This window comes from Neoarius graeffei, chromosome 3, assembly GCF_027579695.1.
Source record: "Neoarius graeffei isolate fNeoGra1 chromosome 3, fNeoGra1.pri, whole genome shotgun sequence".
NCBI classification, from domain to species: domain Eukaryota; kingdom Metazoa; phylum Chordata; class Actinopteri; order Siluriformes; family Ariidae; genus Neoarius; species Neoarius graeffei.
In genome coordinates, this window is record NC_083571.1 from 8,337,511 (window position 1) to 8,360,400 (window position 22,890).

The window sequence follows — 22,890 nt, forward strand, 5'->3', positions numbered from 1 at the left end:
CAGTTAAAGTTTGAGGTTTTTTGAAAAATTTATAAATCATTAAAGGTCCCATGGCATGGTGGTTTGTTGATGCTTTAAACGGGCTCGTGGAGGTTTCCGGATGTTATATCCGCAGCCTTTCTCGAAATGAACCCTCGGCACGTAAATATAGCCTCCTGGGAGAAAGCCCCATTTCAGCGCTTTTCCCAGTGCGTCGTTTTGCTAATGAGAAGCATGGAGGTGGGGAAGGGTAGAGGGTGGGGGCGGGCCATGGGGGGAGGGACTTGACCAAGCTGCACACACACATACTCGCTGCTATCAGCGCCTGTAGCCACGCTGCTAAGACAACCCCGTTCTTCCTCGGACTCCTTTCGTAAACTCAACAGGACACAGAGAACAGAGAGTGAGAGTGTTCGGAGTGGTAGTTTACGAACGTATAATACCCTAGGCTTGAACACGCACTCCATAACCAAAGAGGATAGAAGCAGCAACTACAGCAACATAGCGCTTATCCAACAGAAGACATGCATTGCGGAGCAATAGTCAAACATAAGCTCATAAGTTACAGTCAATTTCCAGACTAAACTCAGTTTAACAGAGCATGCTGCATGCTCTTTAGTTTTGTAGCGCAGATTACCTGGCTAACTGCAGGAAGCGGTTAGCTGCACAGCTAATGTAGCCATTGCAAGGCTAACGCACCGATTTTAAAACACGGCAAAACGACTTAAGTTATACACTTACTTGTTCGGTGTTTGTTGCTGATGCGGCAGGGATGCTTGGTACGGACCCAGGCTTCAGTGACAGTTGATGTGCAAAACCTGCCCTGTACTGTCCCAAGTTGTGGAAACATTCATCAGGAAAATGCTTCCGACAAACATGCACCGTCTTAGGTAGACTCGACGGCGTATTATTGAAGTAAATAAAATTAAGCCACTGCGTCTTCAGGGGCTCTCCCGTCGGCAGTAAAAACAGACTCCTTTCTGTGTTGTCACATCCATGTACAGCGCAACTTCCATGTTTCGCTCGCTTAGGTGATGCCATGTTGTTGTGTCCTCCCTCTATGGTCTCCTCACTACAACTGGGCGGGGCAATCCATACAGTGGGTGGGAATCCAGAGGGGGGGCGTGGGGATCATCTCCCTTACTGACATAGTAAAGGGAAGAGTTTATCAACGCGCCGTTTTGACGCGCCATTCTCAAATGTTGGGCATAGTTTGGTTTACACATTATGAAATTTCTAGCCACTGGGGTGACTTAAGAAGGTCAGAGGAACTCATTTTAATGTTAAAAAACCTCAAAGTGAAAATTTCATGCCATGGGACCTTTAAAGCATAATGATGATCATTACTTATTACTGGGTTTCACGTGACGTCACATCTGCCTCGTTAGTTATTCAAAACTTTAGCTGGTGGTCCACCAAAGCTCAGCTGACAAAGCGTTTGTATGGAGACGGTTCATTGCTCGGATGAAAAATGCCGTACGCTTGCGTTGTTTTAGGTTGTTTGTAGCGAATCGATCAAACCGTGAAACTGGTAAAAGTTTCTTCAGGGTTCAACGTGAACTAATGAAACGCAGGATTTCACAAAAAGACGTGGAGAAAGGCGGCTTTTCAGTGAAATCGAAGGGAGCCGAGTCGAAGCGTGCTGGAGTTTGCGGCGATCACTTGGTGAAAGGTTTGTATTTCCCTCTCAGCTCTGTCCTTAGTGTTTTCCAAGTACTTTTCTTGCTGTGTGTCGTTATTTTACGCTACTTTTTTAAGTCCCGAAGCGCTAAAGCTGATTCTCCAGCTGTTTCGTTGTTTCCTCCTCACAAAGTCCATATGCATGAAGGTTGCGACAAAATTCTTCCCCAGCCGTACAGTTACAATGCGCCGTGATCACGTCTTCTCCGTCTTGTTTAACTAAGATCCAGGTCTTTAAAGGGGTTTCTGATGATCTTTGTGAATGATTTAGCGGAGAGATAAGAGCCAAGACGAGTGAGAATCAAGCCAACTGTTGTTTGTTTGCACTTTGTTGTAAAGACGCGAATGAAAAGCTTAAAAAAATCATACTTAGACGGGCAAAAACAATCCAGGATTCATTGGGCAGCGACTTGATAGCGAGGTCCTTTACCCAGCCACGTACAAAAAAAAAAAAAAAGTTGTAAGCCTCCGTACTCTTCCACGCTTTCATCTGTTCTGCGGTGTAGAAGGACGTCTGCAACACCAGATAGTTCGAGATGTCGGGGAACTTGACTGAAGGGTCGTTTTCCAGATCGTATGATAAATCCTTCTTTCCCAGACTGTAGGGGTCGATTCCATTGCACATGGCGATCTTCTGAATACATCTAAAGCCAGCAGTGGCTTCTAGATTACGAGCGTACTCTGATAACTTATCGCTAGTTGTTTGTGCTACGGCAGCCGTTTAGACTATGGAATCAATTTTGTGCCAAAATGTTCATACAATACTTTTGAAATGTCAAACAAAAACGACAAATCAAAATACAAAAAAACAAAAAGTCAATTTTTTTTAGACTGGCAAACAAATTATTCGTGTAATCGTGCAAAATATCAGTCTATTACTCTTCAGAAACCTTTTATTTTTGTTCCGTGTCTTTCTCGGTTTTGTTTGACGTAATTTATTTTAGTTGCGATTCCAGCTTTCTCGTTTGCGCTCCCTGACTTTTTGCTTGCAGTTTTGGCACAAACTTCACGTGTGGGTGGGCTGTCCAGGAATGCATTCCCATTGGCTAACTTGTGTTTGACTGACAGCTACGCTCAGCCATTCCCTACTCGGATTCTGGCGGACTGTTTGACGAGTGACCGATCCATTGACGGTAAACAAGGATCGAGTGGACTTCAGTGGCGACTATGATATTGAATTAATTCAACAAAGTGTAAGTGCGGGACAAATGTGTTGTATGTGTTGCAGTAGTGCACATTATGCAGATATTTCGTGGCAAGTCAAATGTTAGCCTTGGCTCCACTACCCAATATAATAGCTGTCTTGCTAACATTAAAGGCGTCACGCAGTGGCGATAAAAGTCGCATTATTCTGCACCAGAATGCTTTCGAGATTCGAAATAAATTGACCGTCGATTTTTCAAAAGCTTCCCGCGGTTGTAATCGGTCCTTATTTGGTCATGCCCATCACTTGAAATTTCCCGCGTTCGCAGCGCCCCCTCTCGGTCAATGGAACAGCTGCGTGACGTCATACCAGTAACCACTCGGTGCAGTCGCAATGGCGGACACACCAGAAAATAGGAGCGATGCTGAGGAAATTAGCTTTGATTTTACCGATACAGAAGAAGAAAATGGCCCACAAGTAGAGATTTTGACAGCTGAATGTCCTGGTGGTATCCAGCCTTACAGATTTGAACCTGAGCGCTCATCTTCAGAAGAAAATGAGGACAGTTCTGACGACGACAGAAACGAAGACGAGAATGAAGAAGACCGGCGACTTGAAGACTTGTTTTGGTTGGTTTCTCTGACTAAATCACTACTTGTGTGTATTTTTAAAGACCATTTTCACTTGAATTAGAATGCTGTGTGATTAATCTATGATTATGTGTAATACTGATAGCTGTAGGGGGTGAAAGTATAGCTAGAAAGATTGAATTCTAGCAACTTGACAGCTTGCGATCTCGCGAAATGCAGTGGGCCTTCTGATACAGTAGACCCCTTGATATTCCAGTTTTCATCATTTTCCTTTTATTGCGGTTGATTTTAACTTGATATTCAGTATGTTATAGGCTGGGAGTATTGAGCTTTGTATTGTATTGTTTAGTAAACGTACAATCGTCAGTAATAAGTGATAATTATTAGTTAAAGGCAGCTCTGTGGCATAAATCTTTCAATTAATCTTCTGTCATCCATTTGCTAAAATTATGTGCCACATATGTTATCAAGACAACACTTCATGTGACAAAGAAAGATATGACAAATACATAAATGTATGAAAATCATTTTGTACGATTAATGATTGATACATAGAAACACTTAAAACATTGTGTTTTTAAAAAAATATTTTTTTTCTATCAATACCTAGCCATGACCTTGAAATCAGATCCATTGATAACAACAGTCACAAATAGTGTTCAGTGTTCGTTGTTACAGCCAAACACAATACACCGATTAGGCATTTTGTATCACAGAATATTAATACATCATTTCATAGTGTTTTGAGTGTTCAAAACTATCCACAAACTGAATAAATCCACAAAATCCGCAATGTAAACAACTCTGGTAAACGCACGCTATAGAGAAAACATGGCGACAGGCCAGCATCACCCAAGGGAGGTTACTGGTATGACGTCACACATAAGTTGACCTAGTTAACGGCTGGCTGCCTAAATTTGGCTGTGCACGTCAACTTTAAATGCTTGTAGCGGGCGCATCGTGACACTGAGATCGCGGGAAACCGAGGGGCTTGAATAACCCACCAAACCCGACATTTTGACACATGATATAGCCCGATTGCTGAAATTACCTCACGATGCCTTTAAACACGCCTGCATAATGTGTACTACTGCAACACGTACAACACATTTGTCCCGTACTTACACTTTGTTGAATTAATTCAGTATCATAGTCGCCACTGAAGTCCACTCAATCCTTGTTTACCGTCAATGGATCGGTCACTCGTCAAACAGTCCGCCAGAATCCGAGTAGGGAATGGCTGAGCGTAGCTGTCAGTCAAACACAAGTTAGCCAATGGGAATGCATTCCTGGACAGCCCACCCACACGTCAAGTTTGTGCCAAAACTGCAAGCAAAAAGTCAGGGAGCGCAAACGAGAAAGCTGGAATCGCAACCAAAATAAATTACGTCAAACAAAACCGAGAAAGACGCGGAACAAAAATAAAAGGTTTCTGAAGAGTAATAGACTGATATTTTGCACGATTACACGAATAATTTGTTTGACAGTCTAAGAAAATTGATTTTTTTTTTGTATTTTGATTTGTCGTTTTTGTTTGATATTTCAAAAGTATTGTATGAACATTTTGGCACAAAATTGATTCCATATTAGACCACCAGCTATTTCACTTCTGGTAAAACCGCTAAGGAAAGTCACGTGACTGAAACCCTGATTTTTGATAAACTTTGTTCAACAGTTTCCTGTCATTGAACTTATAAATACATCAGAATTAAAAAGGTTATGGTCAGGCTTAAAGTCTAAAGTCCTTCCTGCGCCATAGGGCGGCACCGATCTCCATTTCGATAGCCTTCAGTCTCTCGCCTATTACATAGCTAGGGTTACAGTGGGGGGCGTGTCCTCCGGTAACCGCGAGAGTTTGACTTCCTACTCGCATCTGTATTGTAGCGTGCCTTGCCAGATGGCAGTAGGAACCATTTTTATGATGGTCTTTGGTATGACCCAACTGTGAGTAGACCTCGCAATCTCCCAATCGAGAGGCGGACGTGCTAACCACTAGGCCACTCGCAGTTCAGGTCAGGACGAGTGAAAAATCTTACTGCTTAAAAAGTTACGGTAACGTCGCGCTCCGACACTGACATCCAAAAAGCTTTATGGCTTGAATCAGGAGCCAAAATATGATTATTGCACAACATTTAAATAACGTGGCTAACATTTTCAAAAGTTTGGTTACGTATGTAAAATAACTCCGTATTGGATCGGCTCGCTTTCCCAAACTAAATGTCATTTAAACCTCAGCGGCTCAGACCAAGAAGAATCAGCTACCGAAGATGAAATACTTAAATGAACGAATAAATGCTAAACCAGTGTTGCTCGAAACTTCTCCAGATGTATTTCAATAATCCCTCATTGGCCTTCCATTGATTTGATTTGATTTGATTTGATTTGATTTTTGTCCTTTCGGATCTTCTCCCAGGTATCCCTGTGGGGAAACAGGTGTGATCTATCCATCTCCGCTGGCGTGGAAAACTCTCAGAAGACCAGCCCGATGGATTCTCTGTCTGATCTGCAGCACTTCATCCTAGTGGACGATTCAGAAAAGGTTTGGTCCTTGTTAACGTCATCTGTCCAAGGTTCTGGAGGAACAAAGAAACCCGGTGTCAGACTGGACGTCATTCTAGACAACGCAGGCTTTGAGCTCGTCACTGATCTGGTACTGGCAGATTTTATGGTCTCCGTCGGTTTGGCGAAGGAAGTCCGTTTCCACGGCAAGTCCATCCCGTGGTTCGTCTCCGACGTCAACCAGCGGGATTTCGATTGGACCATTTCTCAAACCGCAGCATCCAATCATAAGCACATGTCGTCCTGTGGCGTCCAGTGGAAGCGCTATGTGAAAGACGGGGTGTGGTCGTATCACGACCATCGCTTTTGGACTTTACCGCACGAGTTCTGCGACATGCCAGCGGACGCCGCTGATCTCTACGCCACTCTACAGGGTTCCGATCTGATCCTGTTTAAAGGAGACCTGAATTACCGCCGACTGACTGGAGACAGGATGTGGGAGCACACGGTGCCCTTCGTCCGAGCGCTCCGGGGCTTCCTGCCCGCTCCGCTGTGCAGCCTCCGGACTCTGAAGGCTAACGTGCAGGTCGGGTTAAAGCCGGGCCAGGCGGAGAAACTCTCCTGTCAGGACGCCGAGTGGATGACCAGCGGCAAATACGCAGTCATTCAGTTCTGCAGTCCACTTGAAGAACAGCAGCAGCAGCAGCCAAGTGCTTAAACATGTCAAGAGAACAAGATTTAAAATAAATAAATAGATAGAGAGGGATCGAGAGAGAAACAAAGTTAAGTTTTTTCCTTCATTACAAGCCTGAATAATTTCTCTCGTAATGCTTTTTTGTTTATTCTTAACCTCAGAGTCTTATCAGGTGACGCTTTTCCAGGTAGGTAAAAATGTCCCGCAGTAGTGACTCAATGGAACTGGACTTGCGTTTTTGTTATATTCATAAAGGAATGTCAAAGGTTGTGTGTTGTTTTTTTTTTTTTTTTTTAAACAACCAGAGGGGGGACACACCCACGCCTATTAGATATTCAGTTTGTTAAGCCGTGAATGAAAACCGCAATACCCAACTAGAGCGGCGACTACAATTATCGACACCTTAACGATCTCTTGGCCGTTGCAAAAGTAGAAAAGACTTTCAGTACATACACTACTGTTCAAAAGTTTGGGGTCACCCAGTCAATTTTGTGTTTTCAATGAAAAGTCACACTTTTATTTCCCACCATAAGTTGTAAAATGAATAGAAAATCTAGTCGAGACATTTTTCTGGCCATTTTGAGCATTTAATCGACCCCACAAATTAATGTGATGCTCCAGAAACTCAATCTGCTCAAAGGAAGGTCAGTTTTATAGCTTCTCTAAAGAGCTCAACTGTTTTCAGCTGTGCTAACATGATTGTACAAGGGTTTTCTAATCATCCATTAGCCTTCTGAGGCAATGAGCAAACACATTGTACCATTAGAACTAGGGGTGTGCATTGGCACAGCCCTCACGATTCAATTTGATTACGATTCGGAGGGTAACGATTCGATTCAATCCGATTCTACGATGCATTCACTACGTTTACATGCACATAGAGAGAATCGAATTTCTGCCGTTGCTCGACTGAAATCGAAGTTCAAAATGCCATGTATACACCTTAATTCGGCTGAAATTGAACCGAACTTGATTTCTTGGAATCGAGCTACACGACCTAGTTTATGCGATTTCTGCCGAGCTACTTTGTGCATGTATACCCTATCGAGCTAGTTGTCGAGCTACTTCCGGAAGTGACGAGTGACGAGACCACAAGCGGGAAACACAACAGCCTCAGTCGGCATGACAACAGTAGTAGCGAGCAGCAGAAGAGGTCAGGAGGAACAAACGAAGAAGAGAAAATGGCGATGTAGAGCTCTCTGAAGTGTGGGTGGAGCACAGAGGACGGCAGGACAAAGCTTCTGGTACTAATAGGCTTTTTATTGTCAGACTTTTCAGTTTAACAGCCTACTTTTATTCTTGAGAGAAAAACACACACGCGCGCGCTGTGTTCTAGTCCCGGGATGAGCTGTCCCCTCTGCTCTCCCTCTGCCTCCTTAAATAGGGCGCGGTTACTGGGAAGACACACAAACACAGGTTAATTACCGTCAGGTGTAGTTATTCTGCCGCTCACCTTCCCTGGCTCCGCCCTCCTGTCACAGACCGGCGCTTGACCACGCCCCCACTGCCACAGGCAAGCAGAAACGTGCACTTCTGGAGCAATGAGGAGACAGAGTTCATGCTCATTCAGCTTAAGGAGTTGAATATATTAAAATTCATGGACGGGAGAAAAACGCGCAATGGAGAACACGGAACTGATAACTTTGTTTACACTCTTGAATAGCTCTTCTTCATGACGACAACCGGAAGTGTACCAACACGATGGGGCGTGTTGCGCCACCTGTGGCTCGGGTGCACAATGCACCTCACACAATAGCTCGATTTCAGTTGTGTGCATGTAGGATTGGATTTCTCTGGCACCCTGCTGGGACCTTCAGCTCGATTACCACAGCAGCTCGATTTGGATGTGCATGTAAACGTAGTCACTGTGATGCGTTAAAATTTTACTGAAAGCAAGGCAAATTTTTCAGTAGTCATGAGGCAGTCAGATACTGAACAACATTTTATTGGCTGTTGTGTGTATCACTCCTGTTTTAAACAAAATAAAATTGAATGTTATAGAGTTTCAAATATGAAAAAGAAAACAAATTACAGCTTTTTCGTGCTTTGAATGAGACCAGATCTTTCTTTTTTACACACAGGTCTTGTCTACTTTCCCATCAACTTCGTAGAATCCAAAATGTGCCCAGATGTCAGCTTTCCAAGCTTTGGATGCGTTAATAATAACCTGTCTCTCACAGTCCTCTTCCTCCGCCTCAGCCATCTTGCTAAGCTAGTGCTCTCTCGACTGGTGTGCAGCTACAGACTGCGCATGTCTGTGATGTTGCTCCGGAAATGCCCACGGAAGGTTTTTTTTTTTTTTAATACGCTGAATCGATCTGGCATGTTGCCGAATCGATGCTGAATCGTCCATGCCCCGCATTGCGATGCATTGCCGAATCGATTATTGTTGACACCACTAATTAGAACACTGGAGTGATAGTTGCTGGAAATGGGCCTCTATACACCTATGGAGATATTGCACCAAAAACCAGACATTTGCAGCTAGAATAGTCATTTACCACATTAGCAATGTATAGAGTGGATTTCTGATTAGTTTAAAGTGATCTTCATTGAAAAGAACAGTGCTTTTCTTTCAAAAATAAGGACATTTCAAAGTCACCCCAAACTTTTGAACGGTAGTGTAAATTGTGCATGAATAATTACTCAAACTTCCACTGGGGGGAAAAATGAGTTGATTCCTGATTACTTAGTGTATTGGATCATGTGAACCCGTTCCACAATTATCGACACCTTTGTCCACAGTTATCGACACCTAGATGATTATTTATTTCAAAGAAAAATAATCAGTATGTGGTATTAAGTTAACAAAACATAGTTTTTATTAAAAATGTGTTTTCCACAGACTTATATTTCGTCCAAAATATCTTTTATATAAATATCTGGATGTCGGTGTTTATGTAAACGAGGAAGTAATTCTAATGTTTGTAAACAAATGAACCGATAATGTTTAACCTGCGTCAGAAAATCTTTTTGTTCCACTTTCTACCCGCTTTCTCAGTATTTTCGTAGATCACATTTTGTTCATCATTCGTTGTTGTTTGTATTAATTTCTAGTTTTGTCGTTTACCAATAAACGTCAACAGGAAATCGACACTGTAACCACATGAACATCCAGGTCAAAGGTCGCATATTCCTCGAACCCAAATATAAAATGTCTCCTGATATTGTAATATGTGGTAGAGATTTACAACAAACTGCAAAAAAAAAATGCGTATTTTCTGAATGTTATAGAAAAATCTGATTTCAAGCGTGTCATTTTTTTTTATATGCTCGTAATTTAATTCTGCTCTAATTCTATTTATTGCAATCGGATTCCAAATACTCTATAAACATTCCATTCTGTTATGAATCAGAAAAAAAAATTATAATAAATCACATCACTTTTATGTTTTTAAAGTACTTCATTGTTCTACTTCAGCAATGTTACACAAAGATCGATCCATAACGGTTGTAAATGTCCCTTAATCCCACAGGGTGTCGATAATGGTGGACACCGTTAGTGGAAAGCGATCACTATTATCGACACCTCACGTGAGTGACTTCTCAAACGCGCGTTTAGATACAAAATGGCGGCTGTCGAATGAAAGAGTGAGAAACAAGATAGGTTTGGACGAGGAGATCATGAAATATCGGTGAATTTGATGAGTAAAAACATGTCCGTGATCTTTCCACCATGCTTACCTGCGATGATAACATCCGGGCTTTCCGAAAAATTGCTGATCGTACGGAGAAAAAAAATTCCATCTCAGGTAACGAGCTGTGTCATCAGACGACAAGATCAAAGTGTGAGGCGGGTCTTCCTGTTGATTAATTAACCAATAATAACTGTTGGAACTGAAACACAGCTTTGGAAAATTGTTTTTATTGGTAAATCTGAAAAGGTGTCGATAATTGTAGCCGCTGCTCTATAAAATTTTTTTTTTTTTAACCTCTCAACCAATCAGATTGCAGGGCAAGAGGGAAAAACAGAACATAGAGGACAAAGTGACTGTAATAATTAATCTGGTTAGTTAATGAGCAAAACGTGAGATTTATGAAAATATCCAGTGTAACTAAAAATAATAAAGTTATTCCACGAAATCGAGTCGTACATGACGAGGCGTGTAGCACCGAGTCGGCTATAACTCATGTACGACCAGATTGAGTGGAATAACTGTTTTATTTTAGCCACATTCGCTGGATTTTGAGAAACGGAGCATTTTTATTTTTTTGTAAATTCGATAAACAAAAAGTTTACACAAAACGTCCGACAAAATAATTTCTGCTTAGAACGTAAACAAACCGATGAAATGACAGGAACAATTTGTGAAAAATGCAATTCTTTGGGGGGAAAAAAATGATGCGTTCTTACCATCAAATACTTTTTTTATTTGATGGTAAGAACGCATTTTTTATTTATTTTTCTAAAAAGTATTTTTTGGGGGTTTGTTTTTGAGTAGAGTTTTTATTTCATCCTCGGTCGGTTCAGCAAAACGCTCCACCATTTTGCTTTTCTCTACTCACGGTATATGAGCCAATAGCCTTGTAGTAGAGTAGCCAATCAGAGCGCGCGATTGCTCAACTAGCATGAGGACACGATTTTTTTTGAGGTGCCGAACCTCTCCTAGAAGTTGCTCTGGATAAGGGAGTCTACTAAACGTAATCAACAATAAGCATTTTGAGCTTTAGTATATTCCAGATGTCGCGCCAAATTTCTTGCGTAAGCAAGCGCTCATCGTACGAACTATCCAGCGCGTAATAGTATCCAGCTCAATAAATGCAGCCGGAGGGTTTGTATTTTTTAGGATCTTCACTGTAACGTCACTAAATGTTTACATTGAAGTCACACAAGCATGATTGATTGCTGTAGATTTTCTTTATTTCTCCACCATGGCGAAGACAAACTACTGCCTCATCACTGGAGTTCCATCGATCTTTATTGTGTTTACTTTGAGTACAACTTAATGTATCCAAGCACGTACTGTAAAGGGTAAAATTGACACGATGATGACGGTGTGTGTTGATGAGGCGGTCACCATAGCGAGCACTTTTTTTTTTCTTCCTGTTAAAGTGCTCGTCTAATCAAAATTGCATCATAAAATCCCTCAAATTGGTTGTACAGTTCACCGAGAAATAAAAAAATTGGTTCGAAAAGTAAATTTTTTTTTTTTGCGCTTCTGAATTCTTCTGTTCCAAAAATCACTACAAGCTCGTCCACCGTTATATCCACAGTGGCGTGCGTTCTTGATACTGATTCTTTTGAAAAAGACGACGAAAGCTTTTCAAATTCGTCCTCGATCTTTGGTTGTCTGTCTGAGGACTATTTCAAACCTATAGCCATGGAGAAAGAGGTGGACGAGTACGCAAGCAAAGTCGCTTGTGAAGAAAAAGAACAGCTGCTCCAGCAGTTTTCTGGAACCCAGGAAGTTAATACATAGTTTGCCTTTTTTTTTTTTTTTTAAATCCCCTGCTGGCTGAAAGACCCAAAGGGGGGTTATGTCGTGGTGATGTCCATCTGTCCGTCCGTCCGTCCCAGGAAGGGTGCTTACCTTCTGAAATCAACTCCCCTCACAATTTTTGGAGGAATTTCATGAAACTTGGCAGGATTCTTTGTTCTATGTCGGTAATATGCTTATTGTAATTTCGTTAAATTCAATCGGATTTTACCAGAGTTATGGCAGAGTTTCCAGCGGGGGATATTGTGCTCTCAGAGCACTCTTGTTCACTGATTTGGTGCTCGACTTTAACAGTTACGATAAAGCCGTGTGTCTCTGTAATTGTCATCGTTGTAAGCTCACTTGGTAGGCACAAGTTAAAAGGATAAAAGACTAAGGACAACTAATAAATCCAAGCAACAGGCTAAACACTTGAAGTGACCTCTCTTTGTCCGTACAAATCAAACCTGTAAGTGTCCCGCCGACTTTGGGCTGTAATGGATCAAAATTTTGCTTTTTTTATTGGCTACACTTGAACAGCCTTGAACAACACACACCTCTGAGGAGACGTGCTTTAGTTTTAGTTTTGTTGTGGAATTTAAAAAAAAAAAAAAAAGTGCCACAATTTGCAAAGCAGACGAAGCCAGAAACGCCGCAAACTTTCAAGCGTTGTGCGTATGACATCACTTCTTTTGAACGAACAGTAACTTATCAGGAACGCATTCATGTAATGACGGACTCAACAAGCCAAACAGAACATTCCCGGTCTCGTTATTTAAAATACAATTGAGACAGTAAACAGTTTAACATTTCTAGTTTCATAAGGTATAATTTCCAGGAGTGATGTCATTTTCATAGACTAGCACTTTACAGTGGATATAAAAAGTCTACACACCCCGTTAAAATGATCGCGTTTTCTGATGTAAAAACAAATGAGACCACGATAAATAATTTCAAAACTTTTCCCACCTTTAATGTGACCTACAACCCCAATTCCAAAAAAGTTGGGGCACTATGTAAAACATGAATAAAAACTGAATGTGAAGATTTGCAAATCATGGAAACCCTACAACATATCAAACATTGAAACTGAGACATTATTTTTTTTTTTTCAAAAAACATTCATTTTGAATTTGATATCAGCAACATGTTTCAAAAATGTTGGGACAGGGGTGTGTTTACCACTGTATTGCATCACCTCTACTTTTAACAACACTCTGTAAACGTTTGGGAACTGAGGAGACCTACTGCTGTAGTTTTGAAAGAGAAATGTCATCCCATTCTTGCCTGATATAAAATTTCAGTTGCTCAACAGTTCGGGGTCTCCTTTGTCATATTTTCCACTTCATAATGCACCAAATGTTGTAAATGGGAGACAGATCTGGACTGCAGGCAGGCCAGTTTAGCACCCGGACTCTTATACTATGGAGCCATGCAGTTTTAATATGTGCAGAAAGTGGTTTGGCATTGTCTTGCTGAAAGAAACAAGGCCTTCCCTGAAAAAGATTTTGTCTGGGTGGCAGCATATTGCTCTGAAAAGTGTATATATCATTCAGCATTAATGATGCCTTCCCAGATGTACAAGCTACCCATGTCACGTGCACTAATGCCCCCTCATACCATCATAGATGCTGGTTTTTGAACTGTGCGCTGATAGCAAGCCGGATGGTCTCTCATGGACGTGGTGTCCATGATTTCTCAAAAGAATTTCTACTTTTGATTCATCAGACCTCGGGACAATTTTCCACTTCGCCTCAGTCCATCGTAAAAGAGCTCGGGCCCAGAGAAGGCGGTGTTTCTGGATATTGTTTATATCTGGTTTTAACTTGCATTTGTGGATGCAGTAATGAAGTGTTTTCACAGACGATGGTTTTCTGAAGTGTTCCTGAGCCCATACAGCGATTTCCACTACAGACACGTGTCTGCTTTTAATGCAGTGTCTCCTGAGGGCCTGAAGATCACAGGCATCCAATGTCAGTTTTCAGCCTTGTTTCTTGCATACAGAGATTTCTCCAGATTCTCTGAATCTTTTAATGATATTATGGACCACAGATGATGTGATCCACAAATTCTTTGCAATTTTACATTGAGGAACATTATTCTTAAATTGTTGCACTGTTTGCCCACGCAGTCTTTCATAAAGCGTTGAACCCATCCCCATCTTTACTTCTGAGAGACTCCGCCTCTCTGGGAAGCCCCTTTTTTTTTTTTTTTTTCTTTTTTTTTCTTTTTTAAATATATATCCAGTCATGTTACTGACTTGTTGCTAATTAACCAAAGTAGGTTTTTTTTAAGCATTACACAACTTTTTCAGTCTTTTGTTGCCCCTGTCCCAACTTTTCTGAAACGTGTTGCTGACATCAAATTCATAATGAGCATATATTTTTTAAAAAACAATAATATTTCTCAGTTTCAACACTTGATATCTTGTCTTTGTACTATTTTCAATTAAATATAGGGCTTCCATGATTTGCAAATCTATGCATTCTGTTTTTATTTATGTTTTACACAGTGTTCCAACCTTTTTGGAATTGGGGTTGTATAACCTGTACAATTCAATTGAAAAACAAACATCTGTTAACGGGGGGGAAAAAAAACGTACAATAAGTTGGTTGCGTAAGTGTGCACACCCATCTCTCATTATCTCTAGCCGCTTTATCCTTCTACAGGGTCGCAGGTCCCAGCTGACTACGGGCGAAAGGTGGGGTACACCCTGGACAAGTCGCTAAGTCATCACAGGGCTGACACATAGACACAGACAACCATTCACACTCGCATTCACACCTACAGTCAATTTAGAGTCACCAGTTAACCTAACCTGCATGTCTTTGGACTGTGGGGGAAACCGGAGCACCCGGAGGAAACCCACGCGGACACGGGGAGAACATGCAAACTCCACACAGAAAGGCCCTCGCTGGCCACGGGGCTCGAACCCGGAACCTTCTTGCTATGAGGCGACAGCACTAACCACTACACCACCGTGCTGCATGCACACCCTTAAACTAATACTTTGTTGAAGCACCTTTTGATTTAATTACAGCGTTCAGTCTTTTTGAGTCGGAGTCTGTCAGCCTGCCACATCTAGACTTGGCAATATTTGCCCACTCTTCCTTGCAAAAGCGCTCCAAATCTGTCAGATTGCGAGGGCGTGTCTTGTACACAGCCCTCTTCAGGTCACCCCACAGATTTTCAATTGGCTTTAGGTCTGGGCTCCGGCTGGGCCGTTCCAAAACTGTTTTGGGGTCGTTGTCGCGCTGAAAGATGAAATTCCTCTTCACTTTCATCTTTCTAGCAGACACCTGAAGGTTTTGGGCCAAAATTGACTGGTATTTAGAACTGTTCGTAATTCCCTCCACCTTGACTAAAGCCCCTGTTCCAGCTGAAGAAAAACAACCCCAAAACATGATGCTGCCACCACCATGCTTCACCGTGGGTATGGGGTTCTTTTGGTGATGCGCAGTGTTGTTTTTGCGCCAAACATATACCTTTTGGAATTGTGGCCAAAAAGTTCAACCTTGGTTTCATCAGACCATAACACATTTTCCCGTGTGCTTTTGGGAGTTGGCTTTTTTTTTTTGCAAAATTTGTCCATGCCTGGATGTTTTTCTTTGACCCTACCTTATAGTCCAGCCATATGGAGAATACGGGAGATTGTTGTCGCATGTAGTACACAACCAGTACTTGGCAGAAATTCCTGCAGCTCCTTCAGTGTTGCTGTCGGCCTCTCGGCAGCCTCCCTGACCAGTTTTCGTCATGTCTTTTCATCAATTCTGGAGGGATGTCCAGTTCTCGGTAATGTCACTGTTGTCCCATATTTTCTCCACTTCTTCTTGATGCCTGTCTTCACTGTGCTTCATGGTATATCTAATGGCGTGGAAATGTTCTTGTACCCTTCTCCTGACTGATACCTTTCAACAATGAGATTCCTCTGATGCTTTGTAAGCTCTCTGTGAACGCTGGCTTTTGCTGGACGATGCAACTGAGTAAATGTCTGAACTTTATTTGGGGTTAATCAGAGTCATTGTAATTGATGGCAGGTGTGAACCCAAAAAGACTGAATGCTGTAATTAAATCAAAAGGTGCTTCAACAAAGTATTAGTTTAAGGGTGTGCACACTTACAGTACGCAACCAGCTTATTGAACGTTTTTTTTTTTTTTATGTTTTTCCTCCAAACAGATTTGTTTGTTTTCAATTGAATTGTACAGGTTATAGGTCACATTAAAAGTGGGAAAAGTTTTGAAATTATTTATCGTTGTCGCACTTTTTTTTTTTTTTTAAACATCAGAAAAACCGATCATTTTAACGGGGTGTACACTTTTTATATCCACTGTAAATAAATAAACAAACCACTAACTCCAGGTATGAATGCGCCATTTTCTACACTCGTCTTTAAGATTTCACCACAAGTCCTGTCACCTTAAACTTACTACTGCTCAATAAGTTCTGCAGATTCAAAAGCTTTATTTTGTATGAAAATTTTATTTCCTCACCTGCCTGGCAGGAGCTCGTTTCTCTGTCAGGACGCATGTTTTAAAAAGGAAAAAAATGTTTGTAATCTTAGTTCGAAACTAGTTCTAAAGAGGACATGCTGTTTATTCATGAGAGACTTGTTTTTAGTCATCTCCTGTCATTAAAGATTAAAACAGGAATCTAATGTTATTCTAGTGACTGACTGATTGTGTTTCTCCATATTACAACCCAGTGACTGGATGTTAATTCTACAGAAGTTCGTCTCGGTCAGATGGTTTACATGCTTGTTTTTGACCGATGTTAACCGAAATGTGGTGTTTACAATGGACCGCTGTATTTTTATTTTTTTTTTAATTTTTTTGCATGAATTGTGTTTCAAAAGGATGAATGGAAATACCTTAACTTGGGAAAAGATCTGGGGGTAAGTTGTACTGATTGAATGCTGTTTAACAAACAAATGCACACATTAAACTCTAATGCTGTGTTTTGGTATCTTTTGTGTACAGCGTATGATTGCACGACTACTACAAGGTCAGTACTGCAAAGGAACAACATATTTTATTGAACCTGATGCACTTCCTTTGGTAATGAAAATAAATGGAGGAAAAACCCAACAACTTAATTTATTAAAGAGAACGTCTAGACCGAAGTGTTAAGTTGAGCCACACCTTAATGACCATCTCAAGTGCTGAACTTGAGCAAGTACAACTCCAATTCCAAAAAAAGTTGTGACGGGGGCATGTTTACCACTGTGTTGCATCAGCTCTACTTTTAACAACACACTCTCTGCAAACGTTTGGGAACTGTAGTTTTGAAAGAGGAACCTTGTCCCATTCTCGCCTGATGCACAATTTCAGATACTCAGCAGTCCAGGGTTTGCTTTGTCACATTTTCTGCTTCATAATGCGCTAAATGTCAGACAGGTCTGGACTGCAGGCCACTTTAGCACCCCAACTCTTTTACTCCAGAGCCATGCGGTTTTAAGATGTGCAGAAAGCGGTTTGGCGTTGTCTTGCTGAAAGAAGGAAGGCCTTCCATGAAAAAGATTTTGTCTGGATGGCAACATATTGCTCTGAAACATGTTTACATCATTCAGCATTAATGATGTCTTCCCAGATGTACAAGCTACCCATGTCATGTGCACTAATGCCCCCTCATACCATCACAGGTGCTGGCTTTTGAACTGTGCACTGATAGCAAGCCGGATGGTCTCTCTCCTCTTTAGCCTGGAGGACGTGGTGTCCATGATTTCCAAAAAGAATTTCTACTTTTGATTCATCAGACCTTGGGACAATTTTCCACTTCACCTCAGTCCATCGTAAAAGAGCTCGGGCCCAGAGGAGATAGCGGTGTTTCTGGATATTGTTTATATCTGGTTTTAACTTGCATTTGTGGATGCAGTAATGAACTGTTTTCACAGATGTTGGTTTTCTGAAGTGTTCCTGAGCCCATACAGCGATTTCCACTACAGACACGTGTCTGCTTTTAATGCAGTGTCTCCTGAGGGCCTGAAGATCACAGGCATCCGAGGTCAGCTTTCAACCTTGTCTCTTGCATACAGAGATTTCTCGAGATTGTCTGAATCTTTTACTGATTCTATGTACCATAGATGATGTGATCCACAAATTCTTTGAATTGTTGCACTGTTTGCCCACGCAGGCTTTAATGGAGCGGTGAGCCCCACCCCATCTTTACTTCTGAGAGACTCCGCCTCTCTGGGATGCTCTTTTAAGTCATAATCGTGTTACTGACCTGCTGCCAGTTGACCTAATTTTTTTTTAAAGCATTACACAACTTTTTTCAGTCATTTGTTGCCCTGTCCCAACTTTTCTGAGACATGTTGCTGACATCAAATTCAAAATGAGCATACTTTAAAAAGAAAATAATTTCTCAGTTTCAACATTTGATATATTGTCTTTGTGCTATTTTCAATGAAATATATAAGGTTTCCATGATTTGCAAATCTTCACATTGTTTTTATTTCTATTTTACAGTGTCCCAAATTTTTTTTTTTTTGGAATTGGGGTTGTACTTTGAGTATTTTCAAGATACATGGTGTTGACGAAATTAATGAAGTTTTGTCTATTCATACAGTGGGGCAAAAAAGTATTTAGTCAGTCACCAATTGTGCAAGTTCTCCCACTTAAAAAGATGAGAGAGGCCTGGAATTTTCATCATAGGTACACTTCAACTATGAGAGACAAAATGAGAAGAAAAATCCAGAAAATCAAATTGTCTGATTTTTAAATAATTTATTTGCAAATTATGGTGGAAAATAAGTATTTGGTCAATAACAAAAGTTCATCTCAATACTTTGTTATATACCCTTTGTTGGCAATGACAGAGGTCAAACGTTTTCTGTAAGTCTTCACAAGGTTTTCACACACTGTTGCTGGTATTTTGGCCCATTCCTCCATGCAGATCTCCTCTACAGCAGTGATGTTTTGGGGCTGTCGCTGGGCAACACGGACTTTCAACTCCCTCCGAAGATTTTCTATGGGGTTGAGATCTGGAGACTGGCTAGGCCACTCCAGGACCTTGAAATGCTTCTTACGAAGCCACTCCTTCGTTGCCCGGGCGGTGTGTTTGGGATCATTGTCATGCTGAAAGACCCAGCCACGTTTCATCTTCAATGCCCTTGCTGATGGAAGGAGGTTTTCACTCAAACTCTCACGATACATGGCCCCATTCATTCTTTCCTTTACACGGATCAGTCGTCCTGGTCCCTTTGCAGAAAAACAGCCCCAAAGCATGATGTTTCCACCCCCATGCTTCACAGTAGGTATGGTGTTCTTTGGATGCAACTCAGCATTCTTTCTCCTCCAAACATGACAAGTTGAGTTTTTACCAAAAAGTTCTATTTTGGTTTCATCCGACCATATGACATTCTCCCAATCCTCTTCTGGATCATCCAAATGCTCTCTAGCAAACTTCAGATGGGCCTGGACATGTACTGGCTTAAGCAGGGGGACACGTCTGGCACTGCAGGATTTGAGTCCCTGGTGGCGTAGTGTGTTACTGATGGTAGCCTTTGTTACTTTGGTCCCAGCTCTCTGCAGGTCATTCACTAGGTCCCCCCGTGTGGTTCTGGGATTTTTGCTCACCGTTCTTGTGATCATTTTGACCCCACAGGGTGAGATCTTGCGTGGAGCCCCAGATCGAGGGAGATTATCAGTGGTCTTGTATGTCTTCCATTTTCTAATAATTGCTCCCACAGTTGATTTCTTCACACCAAGCTGCTTACCTATTGCAGATTCAGTCTTCCCAGCCTGGTGCAGGTCTACAATTTTGTTTCTGGTGTCCTTTGACAGCTCTTTGGTCTTGGCCATAGTGGAGTTTGGAGTGTGACTGTTGGAGGTTGTGGACAGGTGTCTTTTATACTGATAACGAGTTCAAACAGGTGCCATTAATACAGGTAACGAGTGGAGGACAGAGGAGCCTCTTAAAGAAGTTACAGGTCTGTGAGAGCCAGAAATCTTGCTTGTTTGTAGGTGACCAAATACTTATTTTACCGAGGAATTTGCCAATTAATTCATTAAAAATCCTACAATGTGATTTCCTGGATTCTTTCCCCCCATTTTGTCTCTCATAGTTGAAGTGTACCTATGATGAAAATTACAGGCCTCTCTCATCTTTTTAAGTGGGAGAACTTGCACAATTGGTGGCTGACTAAATACTTTTTTGCCCCACTGTAAATGAAAATCTCAACAAATAGAAATCGGTGTGTAAATTAGCTACTTGTATACAGTAGCTTTGTAGCAAGTCATAATTTGTGACTTAATTTGCCAAGAAATCAGGGCTTTGAACCAGAATTTTTCCCTATTGGTTCGTTCTGAACAGAAACGGAATTTTAACGTTTCCGGTTTTGGGTTCCACCATTAAATAGACGTTCCCGAACCGGTTAGAACAAAAAAATTTCCTTCCCGGAACGGTTAATTACGTTCCCTGTCAGCTGTTTAACAAATGGCTATAAAATTATGTCTCTGTCTCATCCAGCTTAAGCCAAATATAGGCTAATTCTATTACAACCTTCATTAAATAAGACAAGAAATAATTCAAAACAATTATTATTTCAAATGTTGGCGATTTGGATTCTCAGTATGTCTTCCCATCTACACAAACAGAAAAAGTGCCAAAAATGAAAGAGAATTCGTTTAGTGTGTTACCAAAGGCTAGTCAGGCCCTATGCATTGATAGGCTAACAGAGGTTAACATCATTTAATGTTCGCGAGCCTCTCATTAACGTGGACAAATATATTGATATCGTGTTTGAAATTGACGTTTTTGAATAACGATAGACTGCAATATTTACCTCTTATTTAAGATGTGGAGACGTGATAGTAGTCCACCCTCCCGCTCTCTCCATTCAGTCAGCGAACGTCACACAGGAAGTGAACCCCAGCGGGTCATAGAAACTTGCGCAGGAGAAGAATGACTTTTTTATTTGTAGGCTACGGAAACTTTGAGGAACGAAATAAAAACCGGTATTAACCGGTTACCATTATTTTTAATAAGCGTTTCTGTTCCGGAACATAAAAAATAATAAAGTTTCTGGTTTCGTTTCTGTTCCATGTGAAATAGAAAAAGTTCCCGGTTTTCGTTTTCGTTCCTTGAACCGGTTCAAAGCCCTGCAAGAAATGTACGGTACTAATCATCATCATCATCTTGGGGTTGTGCTGTTATAGGAAAATAATCAACAGGATGGTGCAATGAAGCAGAGTTACTGTTACCGTTGAGCCTCTTATACCACAGCAATTTACCAACTTTGTTATCGAATTACAAAATAAAGACGACACGTCTTCGTATTTTATCCATTTATAGCTACATTTAATGTTGTGGACTTTCCGCGAGAGAAATGCGTTCCTGTTCTCTCTCACATTTATAGCAGCTATAAATAGTTTTCTCTCACACTCTCTCTTTTTTTTAATTTTTTTTCCCTCTTTCCTCTCTGTCTTGAAAATGCAGCTTGTCATGTTACCAAGAAATCTCAAAGGGTTCTTGGTAAACTATCTGAAAATGTAGTTAAAGCGCCGATGCTGGAGACTCCTTCTGTATAAGGGCTCTTTCACATACAGCATGTACTTTCTGGGTCTACAAAATCAAATTTTTGTGTTTCTCTGCTACCAAAAATGACCTTTTGAGATGGAAATGACCTGTGCAGGATTTCAGAACTACAGGTCGTGTACCGGGCGTGTTACTGTGGTGAGAAGACGGACAGCATGTAGTATATTCCTAAAACTGACCACCTTTCTTATAAGCCACAAGAGTAAGGCCAGGGTTTCCGCAGGGCATTAAATTAGATTTACTGATTTCTGCAGAAACCCTGAAAGGAAAACAAAGTGAAAAACTGTTGGAAAGGATATGACTTGCGTTAAGGACAATTTTCCAGTCCTGTGCAGCGATGTTTGTACACAGTAATGACTGTAATAACAACTAAAGTGGTGACTGTCCTTGTGGTTTTCCGGAGAGGACACTTTCTGACTGGCTCCCATTTCAACCACATGTGAAGCGCCGCTGCAAAAGTGTCTCACATCTGCTTTAAGTCCTGTGTGGGGTGTGGGATTTTTTTTTTTTAAACCGTGCAACAACAGAATACAGGCTTCTGCTTCAAAAGAGACAAATATTTTGTTCAAAAACATTTTTGACACACACAGGATCCTCTCAGATGTGCTTAGTTTACCAAAAAAATTAACTTCCACTTAAATATCTTTGTGAATGAAAGTATAGTGCTCAGCATAAATGAGTGCACCCCCTTTGAAAAGTAACGTTTTAAACAATATCTCGAACACAATTTCCAAAATGTTGACAAGACAAAGTTTAATATAACATCTGTTTAACTTATAACGTGAAAGTAAGGTTAATAATATAAACTTAGATTACACATTTTTCAGTTTTACTCAAATTAGGGTGGTGCAAAAATGAGTACACCCCACAACAAAAACTACTACATCTAGTACTTCATGACTTTTAATGACAGCACCAAGTCTTCTAGGCATGGAATGAACAAGTTGGCGACATTTTGCAACATCAATCTTTTTCCATTCTTCAACAACGACCTCTTTAAGTGACTGGATGCTGGATGGAGAGTGATGCTCAACTTGTCTCTTCAGAATTCCCCAAAGAAAATAATTTCTTTCCACCACAAAGGTGAAGGCTACAAGAAGATCAGCAAAGCTTTACTTATCAGTCAGAATACTGTAGCAAAAGTGGTACAAAAATTTAAGAAAGATGGAACCGCAACCATCTCACAGAGACGTCCAGGTCGTCCACGGAAGTTAACACCTCGACAGGAGCGTCTTCTGATGAGAAGAGTTGAAGAAAATCGGCATGCAAGTGTGGGGCTGCTGGTGTCGGGGAGCTGCATTTCATTGATGGCATCATGACTTCACAGACGTATTGCTCTATACTGAAAGAGA

General features: G+C 41.1%; 2 protein-coding genes across 4 annotated transcripts in view; both read left to right on the plus strand.

Annotated features, from left to right (window-relative positions):
* Window positions 1–22,890, plus strand: part of armt1 (acidic residue methyltransferase 1) — a 92,986-nt gene that overhangs the window by 14,832 nt on the left and 55,264 nt on the right. The window contains exon 5 of one of the 2 annotated variants that reach the window (XR_009654284.1): window positions 5,807–6,852. Coding sequence is in view for 1 of the 2 variants with exons in the window: in XM_060916353.1 (XP_060772336.1) it covers window positions 5,807–6,610 (804 nt within the window). In the remaining variant the exon portion in view is untranslated. Of the gene's footprint in view, window positions 1–5,806; window positions 6,856–22,890 lie in introns of those variants that run through there. The other variant, XM_060916353.1, reaches the window with a different exon arrangement.
* The window catches only part of esr1 (estrogen receptor 1), a 78,107-nt gene continuing 71,489 nt past the window's right edge, over window positions 16,273–22,890 (plus strand). For both annotated transcript variants that reach the window (XM_060916350.1, XM_060916352.1), the window contains exons 1-2: window positions 16,273–16,895; window positions 16,981–17,005. The gene's annotated coding sequence lies outside the window, so the exon portion shown is untranslated. The remainder of the gene's footprint in view (window positions 16,896–16,980; window positions 17,006–22,890) is intronic.